General features: G+C 45.0%; 3 protein-coding genes and 2 pseudogenes across 6 annotated transcripts in view; 4 read left to right on the top strand and 1 right to left on the bottom strand.

Moving 5' to 3' along the window:
- Positions 1-13,190, bottom strand: part of LOC309375116 (uncharacterized protein) — a 64,115-nt gene extending 50,925 nt beyond the window's left edge. The window contains exons 1-2 of the mRNA XM_081920580.1: positions 12,555-13,190; positions 9,609-9,886 (exon numbers count right to left, since the gene is read on the bottom strand). Coding sequence (XP_081776706.1) covers positions 9,609-9,619 — 11 coding nt within the window. The 5' untranslated portion in view covers positions 9,620-9,886; positions 12,555-13,190. The remainder of the gene's footprint in view (positions 1-9,608; positions 9,887-12,554) is intronic.
- Positions 1-24,008, top strand: part of LOC309375187 (interferon-inducible GTPase 5-like) — a 205,941-nt gene that overhangs the window by 30,098 nt on the left and 151,835 nt on the right. The window lies entirely within an intron of this gene.
- Positions 1-24,008, top strand: part of LOC309375208 (interferon-inducible GTPase 5 pseudogene) — a 69,360-nt pseudogene that overhangs the window by 1,911 nt on the left and 43,441 nt on the right. The window lies entirely within an intron of this gene.
- Positions 1-24,008, top strand: part of LOC309375204 (interferon-inducible GTPase 5 pseudogene) — a 33,752-nt pseudogene that overhangs the window by 1,939 nt on the left and 7,805 nt on the right. The window contains exon 2 of the transcript XR_014173316.1: positions 816-2,381. The product of XR_014173316.1 is annotated as an interferon-inducible GTPase 5 pseudogene (transcript). The remainder of the gene's footprint in view (positions 1-815; positions 2,382-24,008) is intronic.
- Positions 14,721-18,438, top strand: LOC309375195 (interferon-inducible GTPase 5-like). Its single transcript, XM_081920777.1, has 2 exons — positions 14,721-14,880; positions 16,548-18,438. Exon 2 carries the CDS (start codon positions 16,576-16,578, stop codon positions 17,806-17,808), a length of 1,233 nt encoding a protein of 410 aa, XP_081776903.1. The 5' UTR covers positions 14,721-14,880; positions 16,548-16,575; the 3' UTR covers positions 17,809-18,438.

Raw genomic sequence — 24,008 nt, 5'->3', positions numbered from 1 at the left:
CACCAGCCCTTGCTGCTGAAAATGGACAGACAAGTCCCAGGCCCCCATGGGGCAGTGTGAGGAGGCACATCTCTTGAGAGCAGGGGGGTGGCAGCTCAGAGACCACAGGTAGGAGCAGTGGCTGCCAGAAGACTCCCAAGGAGAAGGGAGAGGCTGAGGGAAGACTTCACAAGGGGGGGGGGTTGTTTGAAAAAGGGTGAGAGGCTGCCAGCTCTGCGGGAAAGGGGTAACATAACTGGGCTCCTGAGCCCCACAGGGGTGCCGCAGAAAGGAGGTCAAAGGAGCTGTGGACTCAAAAACGTAGAAAACCTCTGACTTAAATGGCAAGCAGGGGCAGAATTTACATACAGTATCTAAAGGTAGGATGTGCTCTTAAAACATACTTAAATAAAACTGCCCCAACCCCTTCAACTTTTTGACCAGACCCTCCTCTTCTGCTCCTTAAGGCTGGTAACACTTTGTTGCATCTTTCTAAAAACATGTAAGGTCATCATCTATGTAATGGGCACAGCCTCCCTCCCCAACCTGAAAAAAATAGAAACAAATCAAAAATCAGGAAGTGCAGTTTCTTAAAATGCTGAGAGTCCCCTTCCTCATATCCCTCTCTATATTCAGGGCTCTTGGGCTCTGCTCCTGTCTCATAGGCTGGCTGGAAGCAGAGGAGTGGTGGGAGGCACCAGTTGGGGAACCCCCAGGGGAAGAATGATGGCAAATGATAATAATATTGCAGACACCGGAAATTTTACGGAGGGCATGCCACTAATGAATGCTTCTAGGCTGGTCGCTTAACATTTTCCTGCTTCCTTTCTCTGCAGCGCACCAAGATCCACAATGGTGGAAGACTTTGAGGTAGCCATTTCTCAGGGCCAATTGGCAGGCGCTGTGTCGCACGTGCTGGCAAAACCACTGCACTTTTTCAACAGCACTCCACTCCACATTGCCGTGGTAGGAGAGCCCGGCTCCGGGAAGTCCTCCTTCATCAATGCCATGCTGGGTCTTCGTGCCAATGACCCACGTGCCGCTGCGACTGGCATACAGATGACGACTGTGCAAGTCAAGGATTACCCACACCCGACACTTCCGCAAGTGATCCTTTGGGACCACCCCGGAAGGAGAACGCCAACCTTTGGGGAGGACAAATTTGAGAAGAAGGTCGATTTGAATCACTTTGATTTCTTCGTCATCGTCGGCTCCCAGCGCTTCCGCTCCACCCATTCTGACCTGGTCCGTGAGATCCAAGATATGGGCAAGAGCTTCTACTTTGTGCGCACCAAAGCAGACCTGGACCTGTCGGCCGCCAAGAGACAACGGCCATCTGACTACAGTGAGAAGAAGGTCCTCTTGCACATCCAGGAGGACTGCAAAGAGTGCTTGGTAAAAGAAGGAGTGAGGGACCCACAAGTCTTCATCGTCTCCAACTGGGAAGCCGACTGCTTTGACTTCCCCCTCCTGCAGGAAACGCTGAAGAACGATCTCTTGCGGCTGAAGAGGCAAGCCTTTCTGCTCCGCTTCCCTAGCATCTGCCTGCCTATCTTAGAGAAAAAGAAAACCACTGTGAAGGAGAAGATTTGGACCAAAGGGCTTGTTTTGCTGGTCGCTCTTGGAAGCCCAGTTCCCTTCCTTCTTCCCATATTTCTGTTTAGTAAGTTCCGCTCCTGGTGCTTCCTGGACTTTGGCCTGGATGATCAATCCCTTGCAGCTCTGGCCCAGCGTGTTGGAAAGACAAGCACAGCCCTTAAAGCAGCAATGCAGTCCCTGGGAATGTTCTCTGCCATTTTATGGGTGCTGCCAGACTTGGTGGGACTCTCAGTGATGGCTTATGAATATCACCACTGGGAGCATTTCCCCATCTTTGGCTTTCTTCTGTCCGTTGGGATTTCGCTTCCTCGCACCTACTTCATGCTGCAGAAATGCATATCGGGTGCTGCTGATGATACCCAGAGGGTTCTGTCCAAAGCTCTTGAGGCAGAGGGGAAAAAGTCCATTTAGCAGCAAGCAGATGTGCCATGATGACTAAGTGCTTGATATGTAGTATCTCTTTATATATAGCATTCTCTCTCTCTCTCTCTCTCTCTCTCTCTCTCTCTCTCTCTCTATATATATATATATATATATATATATGCTGCATTTGCTTTTTTTTTAGGAACAAGAGTTAGCTCTGTATCACAAGTCCCATGCAACATCTATTTCAGAATGTTCTTTCCCTCATACACACTCAAACTGAAGGAGTTCATACAGCTAGACAGGAGCCTCCGCATTTGTTAAATAGGAAGTTGAGGTAATTTTAGTCTGTTCTAGTATTTTAACTCTTGCATATCTTAAAGCATGACTGTAATTGTTTCCTGGCTTTATTGTTTTATGTCTTTGCAAACCGCTTTGAGGTTTTGTTAGAATAAGTGCTGTATAAGTTTTCATGAAATAAACTAATTGGTTAAATTAATCTCCTGGCCACCCTTACTAATCAGCTTTCAGTTTTCCATGAAAGTCTCATAAATGAGAAATATTGTGAATTATCTAGACACACACCCCTCCTTCTTTGGCGGCCACTCGTAGCTGAGTACGGTTGTCTTCCATAAACATGGTTTTACCAGTGAGTCCATAAGTGACTGTGGAGGCCACTTCTGGATCTACACGTCCTTCCACAGTGGGGACATTGGTTTGCGGGCGGGTGTTGATCACAGTGTGGAATTGCCAAGCATGCCTTCCTCTTAGCACGTTTCTCCTTTGCGTCCTGAGTTTGAGTGTCTTCAAAGCCCATGGCATCTTTGGTAAAGGCTATTCTCCAACTGGTGCGCTCGCAGACCAGTGTTTCCCAGTTGTAAGTGTTTATACTACATTTTTTTAGATTTGCCTTGAGACAACATGTCATCGACACAATAATAATGCATGGGGGGTTGTTTATAGTGGGCCATCCAGATACCATTCCACTCTATTAAGAGTTTTGCAACACTTCCCCAATGTCACTCGGTTATTATTGCCATCTGGAAGGTCACTCTTGCTCTGTAGTGTGACAAAAGTGGGCAACACACACACACAATGTGCTATGAAAAAGTTGCAGGCTTTAGCAGGAAACTATGGAGTCCATGCCTATTGCAAACGAAGCAGCATGAACATTCCCAAAACATTTGCAGATGCAAAGGGTATTGAAAGTGGGATCACGTATAATCACCCCAGTATGAGCTCAGATATGAATGCTCAATAAAAAGGACATCTGGAAGATCCCTACAGCCTTCCTCAAACTGATGCCTTCCAGATGTTTTGGGCTTCATTGGCCATGCTGGCTAGAGCCAAAACCTCTGAAGCATTACCTGCTTTGGGAAGGCTGAGGTGAAATACTACTATCCCGTGGGATTAGGACAGAAACCACCCCTCCCACAATTTACCACTCTATTTGTGGTTGACAATCGGGAGTTTCAACCATTTGTTTCATTGTGGGGGATCAAAATGATGCAACCCGTTTCAGTGAGGGAAAGGCATTTCATGTGGCATTCACAGTATGGATTGCTCCCTTAACTCTTTAGCCCTGGCCTTCACACAAATTCATTTCGGTCTGGATAGATCAGGCCCATAGATCAATGTTAACGCTACCCCCAGCATGAGGAAATTTGAAGGACTGGCTGCTTGAGTTCTGTCACAAGGTGTTGCCATTTTCTTGGCCTAGTCCAACAGGGCCAGCTCTGTTAGCCAGTGTGAAGCAGCTGCCTCAGGTTGCAGATGCTGAGGCTGTGCGTATTGGGGGAAGCTCAGTGGTGGCGGCTATCCCTCACCGTTCCTCTTGAGGATTCCTGCTAGCCAGTCTCCTCTTTTAAGATGCCATGAGACCCTTTGCATACCCTTCAACATTTCTCCGGTGAAAATAGGGACGTCCCATTCCATGATGATAGTTTTACTATTTATAACCCCACACATTTTACTGGGTTGCCCCAGCCACCCTGGGCAGCTACCAACAAGTATAAAAATAATTTTTAAAATTAAACATTTTAAAATAACTTCCCTATACAGGATTGCCTTCTGACGGCTCAGGGGTCAAATAACTCCATACCCTCCAACGAAAATAATAATAATAAAAAATTATTTATTTATACCCCGCCCTCCCCAGCCAAGGCCAGGCTCAGGGCGGCTAACAACCAATAATTAAAACAAGTTGAATGGATACTACTTAAAAACAAGATTAAAATACAACATTAAAATGCAGCCTCATGACAGGAGGAAAAAGGAAAAAAGAAAGAGGGGGAGGGAATCAAATTGACTCCAAGCCAAAGGCCAGGCAGAACAACTCTCTCTTAGGGAAATCCTAAGGAAAAGCGGGACGTTCCAGGATCAAATCAGAAACTGAGCTGGATCCTCTAAATCAGGGACGTCCCTGGAAAATAGGGACACTTGGAAGGTCTGCCTTTGCTGTTTTTGCTTCAACAAACCAACATGGCTACCCCTTTGGAAACAGCCTGCCTAAGTCCCCTAAGGCCATTTCCCTCACGTGAGGAGAGGACAGGGCTCCATTGCCCGTGTTCTGAAGTCATTCAGTGGCCGATCCAGTTGCTTTCTGTGAGGAGACTCAGAACTTACAGGGTTAAGCAGCTCAGAGTGCGCATCCTGCTCACTGGGGGGAGGTTCCGCACCCCGGAATCTGTTCTTTGTTCTGTCTGGCTTCCGGTTTTGATGGGACACATGCCGGCTCCCATATTTGCTGATTTATTACTTGCTGTAAATAAAGCTGCTTGGATTAGAAAAGCCACATACGGACTCTTTTGTGCATGACTGCACACAGAGACACGCTGTGCTTTACTCTGCTATCGTCCGGCAAGCTGAGATGCAGTGGAAGCGCGCCGGACACCCCCTTCCTGGCAGTTGCCTGCATTATCTGACACCTTCTGCCCATGGAATGGAGGGAGGGGCAGCGGCCATCTTGTCCTTCACCTCAGGCAACAAAACCTTGGGTTGATTTTCCTCAGAGAATAGATGTTGGGGACTGTGAATGTGGTGGAGACAGGGGGCCAGGAGGCTGACGCAGGAAAGGGAGCCACTGGTTTATGGGGCTGGGAGCCACCCGACAGGCAGCAGCCAGACCAGGCAGAGGAGGAAGAGGAAGAAGAGTTAGGGCAGGATGAGGTGGAGGAAGAAGAAACTGTTCAGGCAAGGGATGGGCCAGTTGACTCCCCGCCTTCCCCTGCTCCGCCATCTCCTAGTACCAGGAGGAGCTTGAAGAGGAATGAGCAGCAGCGGCTTCTGTGCAGAAGAAGTCGCCCTGTGGGAGCTGCTGTCAGTGTTTCTCTTGCCAATAAAGTGTCAACCACCAGCCATGCATCTTCCTGAGCTGCTGCAGTGGGCCATGACCATTATGTTCCAGTGTGTTTTAACCAAAAAAGCAAAACCACACATGCAAAAGTTCACAAAATCCCTCCTAGCCTAAATTGTCTGTAGGCTCTACTATCCTCAGACTGAATGAAGAAGAGAGACTCATGTTTTAAAGAATGCCATAACAAAAAGTTCAAAATGGTTGCAAGTCCTTAACTTTATTAATCTCGAACTTTTAACTAAAATAATTTCTAGCCTCTGTGGTTCAGGCAACTCTCCCCGGCCACCTAACCCAGAATGTCTCCCTTTGAGAGATGACCCTCTTCCTCAAACCAAGGCAGAAAAGAGGAGCTGCTGCATTAGTGTCAGGAAAGCAGACACTAAAAGGGGGAGAGGAGAGCGGGCAGTGTGACACTTTTGCTTTGTTCTGGGGGGAAATGTAAGCTTGATTTCTACGAAGCAGAAATCCAGTTTCTCATCTCAGTTTGAAGGAAGGTGGAGGACAGGTGACTCCACCTAGGCCCGAAGTCACCCCCCCACTAGGCCTCAAAACTGTCCAAAATTCCTTTTGTCTTCTAAAAATCCAAAACAGCTTTTCTCTGCTCTTCTCTGCTTTTCTCACAAGATGCTGTGGCAAGGGCAAACCGTTACTTTTTATCAGTACGAGAAGGCTTCAAAAAGCTAATGAATAGACTCTGTCAGAGCAGGCCTGAGAACTGACTTTTATCTCATTCTAGTTGCAACATCTTTGGACATGCTGAACCACCAAGGCTCCTCGACCCCTTGGCTTCTCACCTCCCTTTCCCAAGACAGGAGCTTTCTGTACATGCTCAGGAAACACAACATAGGGCAGGACTCCTGAGGGAGGAGAAAGGGGAGGGAACTGGAAGGGGAATATATACTCTGTGCACATGACTGTGAACTCGTGCATGCTTTTTGTGAGTTATCACACTTGCTCCTTCTACCAGTTCATGGATGGTAGAAATAAAAGCCTTTTCAACTATTCCTTGAGTGTCTGTAGACTCCCATTTTCCCTTTCCCGGGCGCAATATTTTTCCCACCCAAGGGCAAAGCCTCATAAGGCTACAAGTTCCCTTTACAACGAAATTAGCCCCCCATCATATCAGCACAGAAAATTCAGTATTCAAAGATGAGTCTTCAGGCACATAGCATATACCTTTTCTTTACGTGGAGTAACATTATTGAGCACTACAGAAAATAAGATAAATGAGGTTGATAACATAAAATCATATAATACGTTAGCATTACAAATCTGAAATATTGTTAAGGCTGAGAAAGCTTAACTAAACCTTAACTAAATCTGAATTGCCTGAATCAGCAAGGCTAGAATTGGACAGGAAGCAAAATATTACATGGGCCAAATGAGAGAAAGATGCTCCAATGAAGGGGTATTTATTTCAAAACTCTCCTTTGAAGGAGGTCTTTCCCCCCTAAGCTTTCTCAATTAAAATCTGCAACATTATTATTATTATTATTATTATTATTATTATTATTATTATTAATTGAATTTATATACCCAGAGGTCTCAATGCAGTTCACAGAAAACTTCATGAAAGGAAAAAACTATATGCCCAAAATACCTACACTTCAACTTCTACAGTAATTTTCATTATTGCCTACTATCATCTAACGAAACACGACATTTTTAATGAATCTCTAAGTGTGCATTGATCAAATCCAGCCAATGGTACCTCGGGTTACGTACTTAATTCATTCCGGAGGTCCGTTCTTAACCTGAAACTGTTCTTAACCTGAAGCACCACTTTAGCTAATGGGGCCTCCCGCTGCTACTGCACCGCCGGAGCACGAATTCTGTTCTCATCCTGAAGCAAAGTTCTTAACCCAAGGTACTATTTCTGGGTTAGCAGAGTCTGTAACCTGAAGCGTATGTAACCCAAGGTACCACTGTATTGGGGGAATTTTTGACAATGTATGCGGATGACGTGATGGTCACGGTTAGGGACCTGGGGGCCGCAGTGGTGCCATTAAAAAGAATTTTGCAAGTATCAGAGTTAAAAGTTAATTTTAATACATCATCAATGATGTGTTTAAATGTGAAACTTAAAATTCAAGTAGAAGCCTCTAAATTACTGGGTATTCCTATAGCAAATAAGATGGTAAAATATTTAGGGGTAAGGATAACTAAAAATTTGAAGAAAATATTTGAATATAATTATAAAAAAACTTGGAGCAGTATTCAGTCGAAGTTGAAAATATGGGAGAAAAGGAAGGAATCAATTAGTATAAGAATTGCATTAGTTAAAATGTTCTTGTTACCCAGATTAACATATCTTTTTTATGTATTACCCTGGCACATACCAGAATGGATATTGAAAGGGTGGCAAGGGAAAATCGATAGGTTTGTTTTTGCATCCAAGAAACCAAGGGCGGCAGGTAGATATAGGTATCATAGGATCCAAGATGGAGGATGGGGGACTCCCAACATGGTTTTATATTACGAAGCCTACCAACTGAGACATCTTATGATTTGGTTGGAGGGAGAACAGGGGGGAGATTTGGGGTGTATTGAGTGGGAGAATTTGGAAGTAGTAGGAGGGAAAAATAAGAATATTCAATAGGAGGAAAAGGGAAGCAGATAAAATATCAACATTTCAGGGTCCACCTGGGTATGGGAGAAGTGGAGAAGGGAGCTTTTTCCTGGCCTCTCTCCCCTTACCAAAATGTGGTATTTTGATAAAATAGCCCTGTTAAGGGAGCTCATCCCAAAGGAGGTAGGGGATAAATTAAAGGATATCTCAATTGAGGAGATAGAGAATAGTTGGGGAATAGAAGGTACGATGGAACAGGAAAGTGGTATTTGGAATAAAATTAATCGACTACAGAAAAGACAAATTTCCTCTCTGCTAAAGGAAGAAGAAGTTAAAAAATGTGGTAAAAGAATTATTACACCCTTCAAAGAATTAGTGTAAGGATATAGGACAGATAGGGACAAAATAGTTTCAAAATTGTTTAAGGTGTTATTAGACAAGAGGGAATCACCAAAGGAAAGTTTGAAAGAATATTGGAAGTTAGACATTCAGGAACAGATTTTAGATGAAGATTGGGAAAGAATCTTTCAGCAACCACCCTTTGTTGCAACCTCTAGGATAATCCAGGAGAAATGGGTTGAGCATCAGGGTCCCTGGGAGATACAAGAATTAGGAGCCTGGGAAATGGCGTTTCCCAGAGGTCCTGGCAGTTGTTTTTTTAAAAAATATTTTTTATCAACAACCAAAACACAAACAGTGAAACCCCCCAGGCAGCTGATACATTGGGTATACATAATCAATAATAACATATTCAAATCAACCATATGTACAATTCTACTCCTCCCTCCACAAGGTTTATTTAACTTTTAGCATTTTAATTGCTCCAAATTGTTCAAACCGACCCAAATAATTCAATATCTTCTCAAACCAATCCTCCTCTTTCTCACTGACCTTAAACCCTTTCATTCTGTGTATCTTCACAGTTAGATATTCTAAAATTATAATATTATTCAGTTTTTCCCTCCATTGGTTCACCCCTGTTTCTTCTGCATTTTCCCAATAACTCGCTATAACCTATCTGGCTGCAATTACCATCAATTCTACCCATTTACATTCCTCTTTTGTTTTTGAATCGGTGCTACTCAGACCCACTCTCCGTGCTGTAACTCTTCCCCTGCAAGAAACCTTTTAGGGAATTAACATCTGTTGGAGTGTTAATGCTCTGAGCCCTTCCAACTTGTGCTAAGGTGGTGTGTGAGTGTGCACACTCAACGCACAAACACAGCACCATATATCAAAAAGAGACAACAGTTTCCAGTGACCCTCATCCAAGCAAAGTGTTGGCAGCGCTGAAGTCTCTGCCCATACAGAGTCACACACTGTGTGTGCATGCATTGGGGTAATGAGAGTGGAGCAGTTAATGTGGATAACAGCCAGTTATTGTTCACTTTTTTGTTTCATCGGCAATCGGGAAGGGGACCTTCAGTTAACTGTTAACTTCTGCTGTCCGGCCTCTTTTTCTGCACTCTCAGTGCTTCCCCAGTCAGCTCAACAGCCCAGAAGGGATTTGCAGGCAAAGGAAAGTTTGAAACTTTCCCTCCCCATCCTGTGATTCTAATGATAATCCCTCTCCCCACAATACTGCTATTAAGAGGAAAGTGAGGGCAGGTATGGTCTCTGCATCCTTCTATAAGGGTACAGCCACAATAGAACAGAAAAAAGAAACATTAAACATGTTTGCTTTCATATTGAGTTGAAGATATGTAATTGAATAAAGTTTGGCTTCAGCTGAAACCAACATACTCATTGTGCATCTTCCTTCCTGGGTCCTGGGGTGGTAGTAAGGCACGCCTCTGGGGATCAATACATTCATCTTGCAGAGTCCTCTGCCGGAGGGGGAATCGTACATGCAGGAGGGGGAAATTGTCAGGGCATTGACCAGGGATGATTTGCCAACACCTGAGTCCCCTACAATGGTGATATCAAGGGTATGTTTGCCAGATGGCTGATTCATTTGAGCTAATGTGCCTTGTTTGCTGCTCTTACAAGCCATGGCTGCTCTTCTGTGAGATTTATCACACCTAAACAAGAACAGAAATATTGCAGCAGTTAATGCTTTCTGCATCTAAGTCCGCTTTTAAAACAGCTGGATCGGTTGCCAGTTCAAACTACTCACATTAATGTTTAACTCCATTGACATTCCAAGGAAACCATATTCTGGGTAAGCACTGGAACCCCAGGAATCTCTTACTAAACAGAAATTGGGGTGCAGGCAACTTTATAGTCATTACAACGTCTTAAGTAAACAGCTTTAACAAATGCTCTTGAAATTCCTGCACAGCTTCATCTGCCTCTCAGATTTCCTGCCTAAACCCCCTGAAATGGCTGCAATGCTTTGATGAGAAGCTTTTGAACTGCATAAATTGGACTTCCTGTCCTGGTGAGGGTTTCTCCTGGAGAAACTCTGATATACGGGGGTGCCTTGGTTCCCGAACGGCTTAGTTGTCAAACAAATCGGCGCCTGAACTCTGCAAACCCAGAAGTAAGTCTGCCGGCTTGCAAACGTTTTTCAGAAGCCGAACGTCCGACGTGGCTTCTGCTCGAGTGTGTAGGAAGCTCCTGCAACCAATCAGAAGCTGTACCTTGGTTTTTGAATAGTTTCGGGAGTCGAACAGAAACCCAGAACAGATTAAGTTCAAGAACCAAGGTTCCACTCACTGTATATTTGATTGTTGTCCTTTCAAGCAACCGTTCACATAGTAGAAATGGTTGAAATATGGGAAATTTGCTGTCTATAGGAAAGTGAGCAAAGAAAGAAAAAGTCAGAATTAATTAGGGTGGCTCCTTTTAGAGCTGAAAGGCAGCATAGAAATATTTTTACAATCAGCAAATTAAAATTGTTTACCATTGGCAGCCTGTCGCTCTTTGGAAAAACAGCAACTCCCTTAAAGTGACAAGTTGGACAGCTGTTTGAGATGATTGCTTTCTCTTGCATCTAGAAAAACTTATCTGGTACATGCCACACTTTGAAATATTTTTTTTACAGTGACAGTGAAAGCAGGCTTCACTTTCATCTGCCTTCCAAACTATGAATAATAGCCAACAAGGAAGTGAGGCAGAGTGGTTTCACAGTGGACTGAGTTCTGTTCTGGGAATATGAGCCTGGCCTTGGTGGGCCATTGCCTGATCCAGCAGAACTCTTCTGTTCTGACATTTACATGGGTCTGAAGAACAACAACAATGCGACAAAGCAACTTGAAATGTGATGTGGTTCTGAGTGGGACCTTTCAGAAGCCAAGATCCAAGTCTGGGGAAGGGGCTATGTGTGGAACTTCATGGGGATGAGGAGGGAGATGTATTAAGCCAGGCATCCCCAACCTTTGGCCCTCCAGATGTTTTGGACTACAATTCCGATCATCCCCGATCACTATTCCTGTTAACTAGGGATCATGGGAGTTGTAGGCCAAAATATCTGGAGGCTGCAGGTTGGGGATGCCTGCATTTAGCCAATATATTATGATCCACAAACAAGAGCCTGGGGCAGCAATGTATTTCGGACCAAATGTTCTGTTGCTGATAATTCCTGGCTGCTCGCCAGCACACAGCTCTGCTCAAATGGCTGATTTCTGAGAAAGAGAAACCTGAACTGGGAGTGACTGTTTCCTCTTCATTGTAAACCATTTGGAGAACAAAAACAAACGGAAATCTCTCCAGCCAGACTAGCAGAAGCTAAGCACGCACAGGAAGCCTTCCCCAGCAGTCAAGAGGCTAGTTTGGTGTGGCCATTTGTGTCCAAAGCAGTGAACCAGCTGTAGGTGGAAAAATCTGAGAGTTTGTGACAATGACTTTACAAAAATTGTTGCTTTTTTTAAAAGCTTGATTGTGTCGTATTGTGGTAAGGCAAATCAGCTATAGGGTGTGCTCCATTGTCTCTAGAACCAGCCAAAATGGGTATGTAAAGGGGTGCCAACGTGGGAATACTTGCCATAGCAGCAGCAGGCCCTATAACCCCACCTTGGGTTGCACCATGTCTTGTGCCAGTTCTACTTGGCCCTGAGATGCTCTGCCTCACACTCTTCCAGTCCTAGGGCTTTCTTTCGAACCCTTTCAGCATCCTTAGCTAGATTATTCAGGAAGCTTGACAGCATCCAATAAGTGGTGGCAAAAGACCCCCCTGCCGTGTCTCAGTTCTCCAAAGGACCACGGACCCTGGGTGCATGCCAGGAACCCCACAGCCTCTTGCCACTGCTCGGCAGAGAGAGAGTGAGGTTTTCTAACTTTACTTCAGAAGCATGCCATTTTCACCCCTCAGACTGCTTTTGTCCCACTGCCTAGTCTGATGGGGCTCACAATGTACCTTTCCACTGATCAGCCATGTTGGAGGGGGGAGAAAGGAAGGTTCCAGATAGTTTGTCTAGTTTCATGGGCAAAGGGGGATGGACGGGGTGGGGGGCTTCAGATAACTGTTAATCTCTTGCTGCCTAGCCTCCTTTTAAACACTCTCAGATACGCCCCAGTCAACTCAACAGGACAGAAAGGATTTGCAGGCAGAGGACAGTTTGAAACTTTCCCTCTCCATCCCATGATTCTGACGATACTCCCTCTCCCCCCAATGCTGCTGTTAAGCTTAGGGGAGAAGCTCAAGAGCAGCAGGAGATCAACCATCATTGGGATCACAAGCCTGCCAGCTGAGCAAAGGGAAAGCAGGCTGGGAGGGAAGGAATTTGAAGGACCTCTCTTAAGACTTACTTGCTCCTTGAGATCCTTGACAAACAGTTGTTTGAGGATAGGAGGATAGGGTAGTTTGTCTTCTCACTTCAGCTGCTCACGCGCTCTCCTGTCCTCTCTGGACTCTGTGGCAGAAGAGCTAGAAGATCTCAACAGACTGATGCTTTCGTTCTTGTGAGTTGATGAGAGCAACAGGAAATCTGTGGTCTGCCCTCAGCTAGGTGTTGAGCATAACGGACAGGTGCAGAAGAGGTTGTGGTTGCTCGCTGCCTGGACCCCCTCCCTCCTGTTTTGAATTTTGACATCAAAATTCCCAGCTGCAGCCTGCTAGGTTATAGAATTCCCCTTTCTAAGACTTGGCAGCTTCTAGCTAAGAAGGTGAGAATAGGTTGCTTGTGTTGCCTAAGGACTAATTGAGCAGAGGCCAAGTAGGGATACATCATGGCTGAACTCATGTTGTTGCAGGAGAATCTGAGCTCTCACTTAAGTTCCTCCAAAGAGTCATACACATGATGCGTTTGGTGAAGAAGAAGTTCGTTTATTGGCTCTGTACAGAAGCATGGTCCAGGGGGATTGCACCCAAAGGCTGGACCTGAGCCTTGGCAAGCCCCCTCTGTTATACCCCTCTCCCCTTACCATAACCTTTCCCGACCAATTACACTTATTCCCTTATATAGTGGTGTTCTGCAGCTTGCATCATCTCTTATTTGATTGTATACTTTTTGCCACAAAGCCAGGCATGCGCACGTCTACCTCGTGTCACATGAGCTTTTACTTACTGCTGCTGACACAGTCTCTGACTACCTATGATTTTCTATAGCCTCCTCGCTTTCCAGGCCTGAGGCTCACCACAATGTCAAGAGAGTCTGTGCCCTAGGTCCAGGTTCCAATTCCATGTTTGCCTCATTGCTACTTGGTAGAAAGCTCAGGAGAACTTCAGCACAGTGCATTTCCTTCAGATGACAGACTAATGGAGGCTCATTGCCTCGTTGTCATTCTCTGTTTGCCACACGTACAAGCAGTGGTGTAACTGTGTAAGATCAGAGAGGATGGGGTGGTCTCATACTGATACATGGTTTTAGATGAGGCCTACTAAAATGCCATGTGGGGAGAGGGTGAGAATGTGGCCATGGTAGATGGGTAAAGATCTTGGAGCAGAAACTGCATCCTGTTTACAAGTTTTCCTCTCCCCACGCCTGCCCAGCAACACAGTTCTGCTCGAACTGATCAAAGATCAAAACCAGTGATAGACGGTCAACACTGCTGATCTTCAGTGCACAGATACAACCAGGCACAGGCTATCTGTGAGTTTATGGACCTTGACAGTGAAACCTGACAGGACTGAGCATGTGAACCAATATAACATCCCTTATGATGCTTTTCCATTCTCAGAATTTTCTGCAATGCAATGGGTCACGTGATCAATGATGTGCAGGAGGCCCTCAGTAGACAAGTTAGTGCTGAAAGGGCCCCCTAAGCAGAACAAAGTATCTCTGCACATGCTAATGAAATCCTTTCACTGCCAACTCCCCCCAATCTTTTTAATGCAAATAACAGGAGAGGTCTATGCAGAGAGAGGGTTGGAAGAACGAACTTGACACACTTCAGACATGAGGCAGAACCTTGTTGTCATTGCATTCTTATATTAATAAGTCTGTGCCCAGTGCGCATCTGATGTACGGCAGATGCATGTCTGGTTGTGCAACCATGGAAGTCACCTGCCCTGATCAGCCGAATTCTCCTCATAGCACTGCTCTGTTTCCCCAGCTTGCCATTTACACCCCAGCCTAAGGATTTTATCCAACATTACTCATGCTCAGAGCACACCAATGAATGCACCTTATTAACTAGAGGGTTTTTTAAAAAAATCTAGGAAATTTCTACGTTCTTTGCAAATATTCTATTCTATGGTGCAGTAGTAGGAAGGCCAGGTTCTGGGTAGTCCTCTTTCATCAATGCCACGCTGCTTAAGTGCAGACAACTCAGGTGCTGCTGAGACTGGCACAGAGGCAACAACAGCAGAGGTAAAATATTACTTCCATGGGATGCTTCCACAGGTGATCCTTTGGGACTTTCCAGAAAAAGCAAAATCCCCGCTAGCAAACGGGCTGCTTGGAGCTCCCTCTGGCCAGGAATGCAGCTTCGGCTATTTGTTGCGATCTTATCTCGTCCTCACTGGTTACCTTCACTTTCTTTTTTGCTTTTAGTAGTGTTAGATTGGGAGGGAGAGAGGGTATAAAAGGGAAAGAGAGAGAGATAGCAGGACGGAGAAAAGCGCGAGAAACCTCGAAGCAAAACCTCCAAGAAGACAACTGAGATTGGCTGCAAAAAATCGATCCGGCAGCAGGTAAGGAGTTGAACTTTTTTCCTCGATCTAGAATGATTTCCGTTTCTTTTTGACCTTCTTTGCGTTAAAGGAGTCTCTGAGCTCCTTGCTTGGTGGGGGTGGCAGAAACAATTGCTGTTGCTGTTGTTGTTTTCCTTTTACCTTTTTATTGTTATTATGTTAACCATTACATTATAGCTATTATTATTAACAATGATGTTCGAGAAGGCTGCCCTTCTTCCCCGCGGCAAAGGGAATAAATAACATGCCATCACCAGGGACCAAGCAGAGCTCGTGCTACTATAAGGGTGCCCCCCCCCCTGCGCCCGAGTTTAATAAAAGGCGTCTATGCAGTTCTTTGTCAGAGCGGGGAACGGGGTGCAGAACAGAGGAATACAGCAACTTCTATTCTGCAAACAATGCCCTGAGTGCTGACGAGTCAGAGACCATCTGGGCTCCCCCTTAATGCAGAAGCAAAGCATAGGAATGTTAAGTAACTGCCCTGAAGCCAATGCCACCGGTCTCCCTTTCCCGTGTTAATTCAATATATCCCTCTGCAGACCCCCCCCCCCCCCAGGAACACGGCTGCGTCCCAGCACTTGCTGGTGTGTAAAAACGGTATCTGTGCACCACTTCTGATTAGAAAAACCGCATGGCAAGGGTTCGGGGCAGGGCAGAAGATGCTGGAGGTTCTCTCGGTTCTGGGTAGTTGCTGCCTGATGAGCCTGGATAGCTCAGTTGGTTAGACCATGGTGCTGATAACGCCAAGGTTGCAGGTTCGATCCCTGTATGGACCAGCTGCATATTCCTGTATTGCAGGGGGTTGGACTAGATGATCCTCAGGGTCCCTTCCAACTCTACAGTTCTATGATTCTGTGACTTTCTCATAGCTCTTTTTTCCTATAGCTGTATTTCATTCATTCATTCATTCATTCAGTATATTTATATAGCTTTCAGGACAAGATAATGTTGCTGATAATGGGTTGTCTTCAACTAACATTTACTCAGAGTAGACCTATTAAAATTAATGGATCTTAGGCATGGTTATTAATTTCAGTGAGTCATGAGTCATCACTGAGTAAAGGTTAGTTGACAAGAACCCAATGTGGATATTTCCCCCAGTATTGAGTATTGCCCTTTAAGAATATTTCTGGGCTCTTTCTGCATCGCTTATTTTGACCCTCTGGCTCCTTTTTTTCACCTCCCCCTTGATGACATTTTAAAAAACATTCTTATTTTTACTGGTGACTTTTGTAAAAGTGGCAGGGCAAGACTTGGCCAGAATATACGAGGAATATGCACAGTGCATTGACTTATTTATTTATGAAGTGTTTTATCCAAATCTTTATCCCAAAAAGGGACTCTTTAGTGAGGTATAAATGCTTCCTTTAGACACATCTCGAGAGGAATGAGTAATTTGAGTTCAAAAAAAGATCCACATCCCACATAAACATGTTTTAAGGGTTATGTGTGAATGCATGCACATATAGATTTTTGTGAGATTGACAACAGGCACAATACTTCACTTTATTGAAATACTACCAACTGCTGCTCAAACAAGCCATGGTCTTAGAGATATGTCCTATGTAAATGGACCCCCCCCCCCATAAACCATGGATTGTAAATATGTCCATAAAAATGTGTTGAAGGCTATCATTTAACTATTATAGTTTTCCTCTCTTTCCCAGATAAACTGAGCCACAAGGAATCCCTGTCATGGATCCTGCCTTAACAAAAGAAACCTTAAAAAAAGACCTAGCTGAAATGAAGTCTGCTTTGGAGAAAAAACCATTTGAAACTGTTTCAGCTGAAGTTAAAGAGCAGTCAAATTTATTAAATAACATCATGTTGGAAATTGCCATCACAGGAAGATCAGGTGCTGGGAAATCATCTTTTGTCAATGCCCTGCGAGGAATGGAAGATGATGAAAAGGGTGCAGCTCTGACTGGGCCGACAGAAACAACAATGGAGCCACAAGAATATACACACCCCGCATTCCCCAAAGTCAAAATTTGGGATCTACCAGGAATTGGAACAAATAATTATAGAGCAAAGGAATACCTAGAGAAGGTCAATTTCAGCAAGTATGATTTTTTCATCATCATCGCCTCAGGACGCTTCACTGAGGATGACACCAACTTGGCTCTTGAGATCCGTAAAAATAAGAAGAAATTCTACTATGTGCGCAGCAAAGTGGATATCGATATAGATAACTACAGGCGGTCAAAACGCATCAATGTGGAGGACACCCATGAGATGATGCAGGCTGAGAAGAAGACTCTTGACATTATACGGAAAGACAGCTATGATAATTTGATGGCATTAGGTGAGTCTTCTCCAAGGGTCTTTCTGATATCGAGGTGGGATTTGAGCAAGTATGATTTCCCCCTGCTTCAAGACACCATTGAAAAGGAACAGGATGAAATCAAGAGAAATGTTTTAACTATGTGTCTTCCAATTTTAACAAAAGATAGCATTAAAAAGAAAAAGGCTGCTATGGAGAGCCTGATATGGGGAAATGCCATGGTGAGTTGTTCTGTTGGGTTGATTCCTGTCCCATTCCTCTCACTTGGGTGTGACATTGCCATTGTAGTTTCGACAATGATACATGTCTGCAAAGTTTTTGGCTTGGATGAAGATTCCCTCAATATACTAGCAAATCGTGTGGGGAAACCTGTTGAGGAGTTGAAATCTGTTATTGAACATACCCCAAGCACCGGTATGATCACAACAGAATTTGCCATGGATATCTTGAAGAGGTCAGCAATGTGGGGAGCAATCACAGTGGTAGAGCTGGTTCTGGATTTCATACCTGTGTTGGGGTCTCTCTATGGTGGGGGCAGTTCTTTTGCTACCACGTTCTACTTGCTGAAGAATTTCTTGGAAAACGCTGTGAAAGATGCAGAGAAAGTTCTGGCAAAGGCTGCTGAGCCCAAGAGACGCAAGTAAACAGCCAATGCATCTACCTGGGAAGAGACATCCAGGTACAACATGCATAATCTCATCTTTCTACCACAGCATCAACCAATTGCTTTCTTCACAAGTTCGACTTCCAGTCTTGCAACATGGCATCCTAGCATGCTTCCTTTATTACTCTTCAGCTCAGCACTTGTAGCACTGCCATACAGTGGTACCTCGGGTTACAAACGCTTCAGGTTACAGACTCCGCAAACCCAGAAATAGTACCTTGGGTTAAGAACTTTCCTTAAGGATGAGAACAGAAATCATGCTCCGGTGGCATGGCAGCAGCAGGAGGCCCCATTAGCTAAAGCGGTGCTTCAGGTTAAGAACAGTTTTAGGTTAAGAATGGACCTCTGGAACGAATTAAGTACTTAACTCGAGGTACCAGTGTATGTCAAAAAGTGGAAACCTGGATACAAAAGTTATATAGCTTTTTGCTTATTGGGGGAGGGGCGAAGTTATAGAGATGGGGAGGGCAAAGTTGATGAGTTTTTTTGGCCAAATCTCACAAAAACAAAAGAAGTTTCTGAGCTATTTTTAAGGAAATTCAGCCCAAAAAAGCAACACTTTTGACATTTCACAGAAAGAGGATTTTGAGCTATTTTAAAGGAAATTCACACACACAAAAAACCCAACACTTCTGACATGGCTTGCCATTGTTTTCCATATCTTTTCACAGACATTTTTACCAATTTTCAAAAATTCTGTCTGGACACTACTCCCAACGGACAAATCCCAGACATAAGGCAGCCCTATTGTAGCAATGGTTAATCAGTAGACTGCCTGGACAATTTTTGTCCAGGTAAGATGTTTCTTATATCCTACCTGTCAATGTTAAAGCAATGGATGTCTCCCCCTCCAACATGGAGCAAATTTGCAGCAGCAAAGCATAAAGTATGGAGAAAAGAAGAGAAGAGAAATGGCTTCAGAGAGGTCTATTGCTGATATGCTTAAGTAAATTGTGATGCAGAATTAATGTCTGAAGGATAATTTAGCAAAGGTGAATCATAAAATTACAGCTCTGGATTAAAAAGTTACTGATCTTAATGAGGAGATATCAAAATCTGAAGCAGGTCAAATTAAACAAGATCTAACACAGATATTGTCTTGGGTGGGATCCTGCGAGACACGCTTTTCAATGCAAAAATATACTATATAGTTTTGTAGCCTTTAGTATATTTTGTGGTTATTTTGTCGTTGCTGCTTTTAAAAATGTTTTAATGTATTCTCTGCCTCCTTTGATTGCAATTCTTTCCTTTTGCGTTATTTACTTATCTCAATTAAATAATAAATATTAAAATTTTATGTTTTCTGAATCCTCCCTACTGCAATTATTTCCCCAACTGTTCTAATTTTAGTTGTAAAAAATCATTTAATCCAGGCATGGGAAAGCTATAGGCAACGGTCCAAATTTAGATGTCCAAACCTGAACCACAAGCCTGTTTTCTCTCAGCCTCCTTGTTGTGATGATTAATCTTTTCTTTACTTCACCAGCTGGGTGGGTGGGTAGGGGAAGCCGGAGCCTTTGGGGAGGATTTCTCCTCGGGAAATAAGCATACACATACCCACAAATTTCCTTGTATTTTAGGATGCTATGAAACAGAGAAAGACTGGTTCATCTTCAACATAGTTGGAGTAGAGGGAGTTTTGGGTGTCCTCCTGCCACAAATAACTCCAGATCGGTGCTTCTTATTCTTTCTTTGTTTTTGTGGGATATGTGCTTTTTATTTTCCTTTTTTTTGTTTTGTTTCTTGGTTTTTGAGAAAACAAAGAAACCAGAGACGACATCATCAGAAGAAACAAGACTTCTAATCAGGTCTCTGTCCGTATCAGAGCTTGGAACTAGTTCAAGTTCAACATGTCCGTAAAAGAACTAATTCCCATTCATGTTCATCCCTTTATGAAACAAACCAGTTCTCTTTATGTTCAGTTCACTTCAAGTTCATCCAAAGTATCCTTAGCAAAAAAAAATTGTATAAATACTCTAAAGCATTTAGAAAGTGACAATGAGCTGCATTTTGCCCCAACATCAACTTAATTCATATTCAGTTTACCCAGCAATTATAGGAACTACTTTCACATGTAGTTCGGATGTTTTTCAAACTAATACAGTGCACATTGAACTTGTTCATTCCAAGCACTAGCCAATTGTTTTTGAGATTGTTATAGTGATTTTACCAGCTGCTCATTTGTGGAATGAGTTTAGCCCTCCTCAGAATGCAACTTTTCTGTAAAGTCTTACAGCCTTAAAGCCTTGGAGGTTGAAATGTCCCCCCACTGTCTGCCAACACAAATAAACATACAAAGTAATATAGTTTTTATTGACAAATAGCGAAACACTGTCACAGTCCGGGTTAAAGGCAGTCGGAGTCCTGGCTCGGTACGTTGGGACAGGGGTAGAGGACCAGAAGCAGGAATCAGCAGTCCAGGGGTCAGGAAACCAGGAGTCAGGAAACCGAAGCACAGCTAGGTGGGTAGCGTGTTGCTGTGGCAGAAGGAAATGCTGGTTTTATATAACCCTCCTGGCCCTTGCCACTAGGTGCTACGAGTCTTCTGTCAAGCCTCTCCTGTGCGGCAGCGCCTTGCCCTTCCAGGCCAAACTCAGGAAGGCCCCAATCCTGCAAAGCCCTACCAGGGCAAGGCTCTTACATGCAGTCCTGACAAACACATTCCAACACAGTCCAGGGGTCAGGAAGCCAAGAGCCCACGAATCAGGAAACCGGGAGCAGGGAAGCCAAGAGTCCAGGGGTCAGGAAACCAGGAGTCAGGAAACCAAAGCACAGCTAGGTAGGTAGTGTGTTGCTGTGGCAAAGAGCCAGAGGGAACTGCTGGTCTTATATACCCCTCCTGACCCCTGCCACCAGGTGCTACGAGTCTTCTGTCAAGCCTCCCCTGTCCAGCAGTGCCTTGCCCTTCCAGGCCAATCTCAGGAAGGCCCCAATCCTGCAAAGCCCTACCAGGGCCAGGCTCCTGCACGCACTCCTGACAAACACATTCCAACTCACTAGGTGTGACCAATTTTCTGTGCATTCATTACTCTGTACTCTCTCTGATCATATCTGTGTTTTGGGTTCCACACAACTCTAACCAAATAAAGCTCTGTGTCCCCATTCATTATAATGAGGAATCAAATAATCCCCTTTTGGGCAAAGTGGGTGAAATTTGCAGGCCTAGGAGACCCTACAGATTGGATTGATCCTACCTAAATCCATGGGATCTTTGTGGAGGAAGTTAAGTGGGTTTACTTCCCTCCATACATATTTGATATTTTCATGGGTGGGTCTGAGCACAAGCTTCTCAGACTCTGCCCAACACCATCTGATTTACAACGCTGCTTTGGCTTTCTGAACAGCTGAGAGCGAACTGCAAGGGACTTATGTTCCATGTTGAAGCTTCTGTGGCGCTGAAAATGGAACTTCATGAGGAGAATTACGGCAACTGAGAAAGAGACTTGGGGCAAGATGGCAGCAGGGGCTCTAGAGCTAAGTGTTGCTAGAAAAATTTCAGTTTATTTAAGAACACATTTCACTTGGGCTGTTCATCAGATCCAGCCCAATCCAATTAATGAATTGGACTGGGCCAAATTGTATCAACACAGGATTGGATCAGATTATGTTGAAGCAATCCCAGATCACACCAGATCAGGCCAGCCAACCCACCTCACTCACTATTCCATCTTTAAAAACAATTTATATATTTGTAGTCACAACAACGGGACACAGGTGGCGCTGTGGGTTAAAGCCTCAGCGCCTAGGACTTGCCGATCGAAAGGTCGGCGGTTCGAATCCCTGCGGCGGGGTGCGCTCCCGCAGCTCGGTCCCAGCGCCTGCCAACCTAGCAGTTCGAAAGCACCTCCGGGTGCAAGTAGATAAATAGGGACCGCATACCAGCGGGAAGGTAAACGGCGTTTCCGTGTGCGGCTCTGGCTCACCAGAGCAGCGATGTCACGCTGGCCACGTGACCCGGAAGTGTCTCCGGACAGCGCTGGCCCCTGGCCTCTTAAGTGAGATGGGCGCACAACCCCAGAGTCTGTCAAGACTGGCCCGTACGGGCAGGGGTACCTTTACCTTTACCTTAGTCACAACAACATATGAACCTACCCGGACCAAGAGATCATCTTCCGAGATCCTCCATCGTGTCCCTCCTCCTCAAGAGATTTGGAGTGTGGCAACACAAGAACAGGCCTTTTCTGCAGTGGCTCCCCATCTGTGGAATGCTCTCCCCAGGGAAGTTTGCCTGGCGCCTTCATTATACATCTTTAGGTGCCAGGCAAAAACATTCCTTTTCAACCAGGTCTTTGGCTGGTCCGATTTACATCCTATGCCCTTTTAAAATGTGTTTTTTTTGGGGGGGGTATTGTTCTGTTGTTTTATTTTTATTTGGTATCTTGTGGTTTTATATCTTGATTTTATTCTGTAAAATGACCTGAGTATAGGGTGGTATATAAATTCAATCAACAACAACAACGCCAAACACCATCCAAAATGACTCAGAGCAACAACAACAATGACAACAATTTTATTATTTGTACCCTGCCCATCTGACTGGGTTGCGCCAGGCAGCCTGGGCACCTTCCAACATATATGAAACAGCCCCTAGGAGTTAGCTGCCATGCAGGGGAGTCTCTCAAACGTGAATCTCTTGGAGCGGTGAAAGAAGGCAGCTCTAGTATACAGCCGGACAAGAGGGAAGGAAACATGGTGTCTACCTCAGTAATGATCTCATGGAAACAAGCTCTGGAAATTTGGAGTTGCCATGCTGAGAGCAGAGTTAGATGCTCAGTTACATTCGTAAAAGCAAGCAATGGAAAACACTTGGAGAGAGCTAATGTCTCTGGAGTGGCCTCTTGCTGAATAGGAGGAGCTGCTCGTATCCCCCCTCCCCTAGGGAAAAAATGCTGGGGGGGGGCACTGGGGGGGTCTCATGGGGTTTGCACTTGCCCAGCATGCTTCAGAGCAGGCCCCTCCCCCTGTGACAGCCTCTGATAACCACTTTAACCACAGAGTTAGGAGTCTACATGTGTTTCCCCTGCAAATATCATATTTGAGGGGTGCCCCCTCCCAAAAAAGTTGATGGGCTTTGCCCTTGTTCTTGTGAGAAAGTAGCAGGAACACAGCTGTTGCTGGGCTTGGAGACGGAGAGGGAGCCAAGCAGCAGAGGTAGCAGGACTGTGTGCTGGGGTGCCGACTGAAACAATGGGGGAGGCAGATAAGCCCTGCCTCACCTCATAGATCACAATATGTGGCGCACGCACCCCATTTGAGTGGCAATGCCCATCACCTTGTGGGGAGCAGCCCCCCTCCAATATGTCAATATCTCGGCCCCTGGGAGCTGGTCCTATAACTGTGCGCAAGTCATTCTCATGCTCCCCAGCTCCTCTCCCTCTTTCACCCATCGCGGCTCAGCTCTGCACGCCAAAATGGTGCCCAGGCACTTCTGATTAAAGAGGCTGCTGAATCACTTTTGAGAATTATACTTCTGTGAAGGGAATAGGGGCCTCCTAACAACTCTCAGCACCTTTAACTAACTACCATTCCTAGAATTCTTTGGGGAAAGCCATAACTGTGGTATCCTAGGCATAGGGCTCTTGCTTTTACCCCACACCATCCCATATCCCCATGGGGTTTCTTCAGTTTTTCTGCCCTTTGGAGCCAGTCATGTGGGGATCACACTGCATCAAAACTCAGGAGAAATGGGATGACATGATACAAAGACTCCAAACAAATTCGTTCTTTTGACAGTTGGGGAAAACTTCCTTTGCATTCTCCTCCTCTGCTTTCAGGCTGGAGAAATTTCTGCTTCCTTTGCTCTCTGTCATGACCCAGCACCGTCCAAGAAATTATTTACAAGGGGGAGGAACTAGGGTGAACTCATTTAGGTCTCCTTTTCTCAGAAATCACCTGTTTGAGGAGAACTGTGTGCTGGTCAAGCGTGGGGGAGAGGAAAACTTGGAAACAGGATGTAATTTCTGCTCCAAGATAACAAAAAGCCGCAGCTCCCTTCCCCTTCAATAAACAATCAGCAACAAAGTCGGAGGGCGGGGGTAGAGAAGAGCTCCACCTCCCAAGGCTGCAGGAAGCTGGAGGACAAGCTGGGGGAAGGGAAGGCGAGTCTCCCTGTGTGAGGCTGCAGAAACCCTTGAAGGAACCTGTGCTCAGTGCCCTCCTGAATGATGTCCCCTAAGGCTG

This window comes from Podarcis melisellensis, assembly GCF_964234715.1.
Source record: "Podarcis melisellensis genome assembly, chromosome: 8".
Classification (NCBI taxonomy): Eukaryota; Metazoa; Chordata; class Lepidosauria; order Squamata; family Lacertidae; genus Podarcis; species Podarcis melisellensis.
This window is presented reverse-complemented; position numbering and strand designations above follow the sequence as displayed.

Excerpts from the sequence above, each read along its gene's own strand:
- LOC309375195 (XM_081920777.1), top strand. The coding sequence starts at position 16,576 with ATGGATCCTGCCTTAACAAAAGAAACCTTAAAAAAAGACCTAGCTGAA.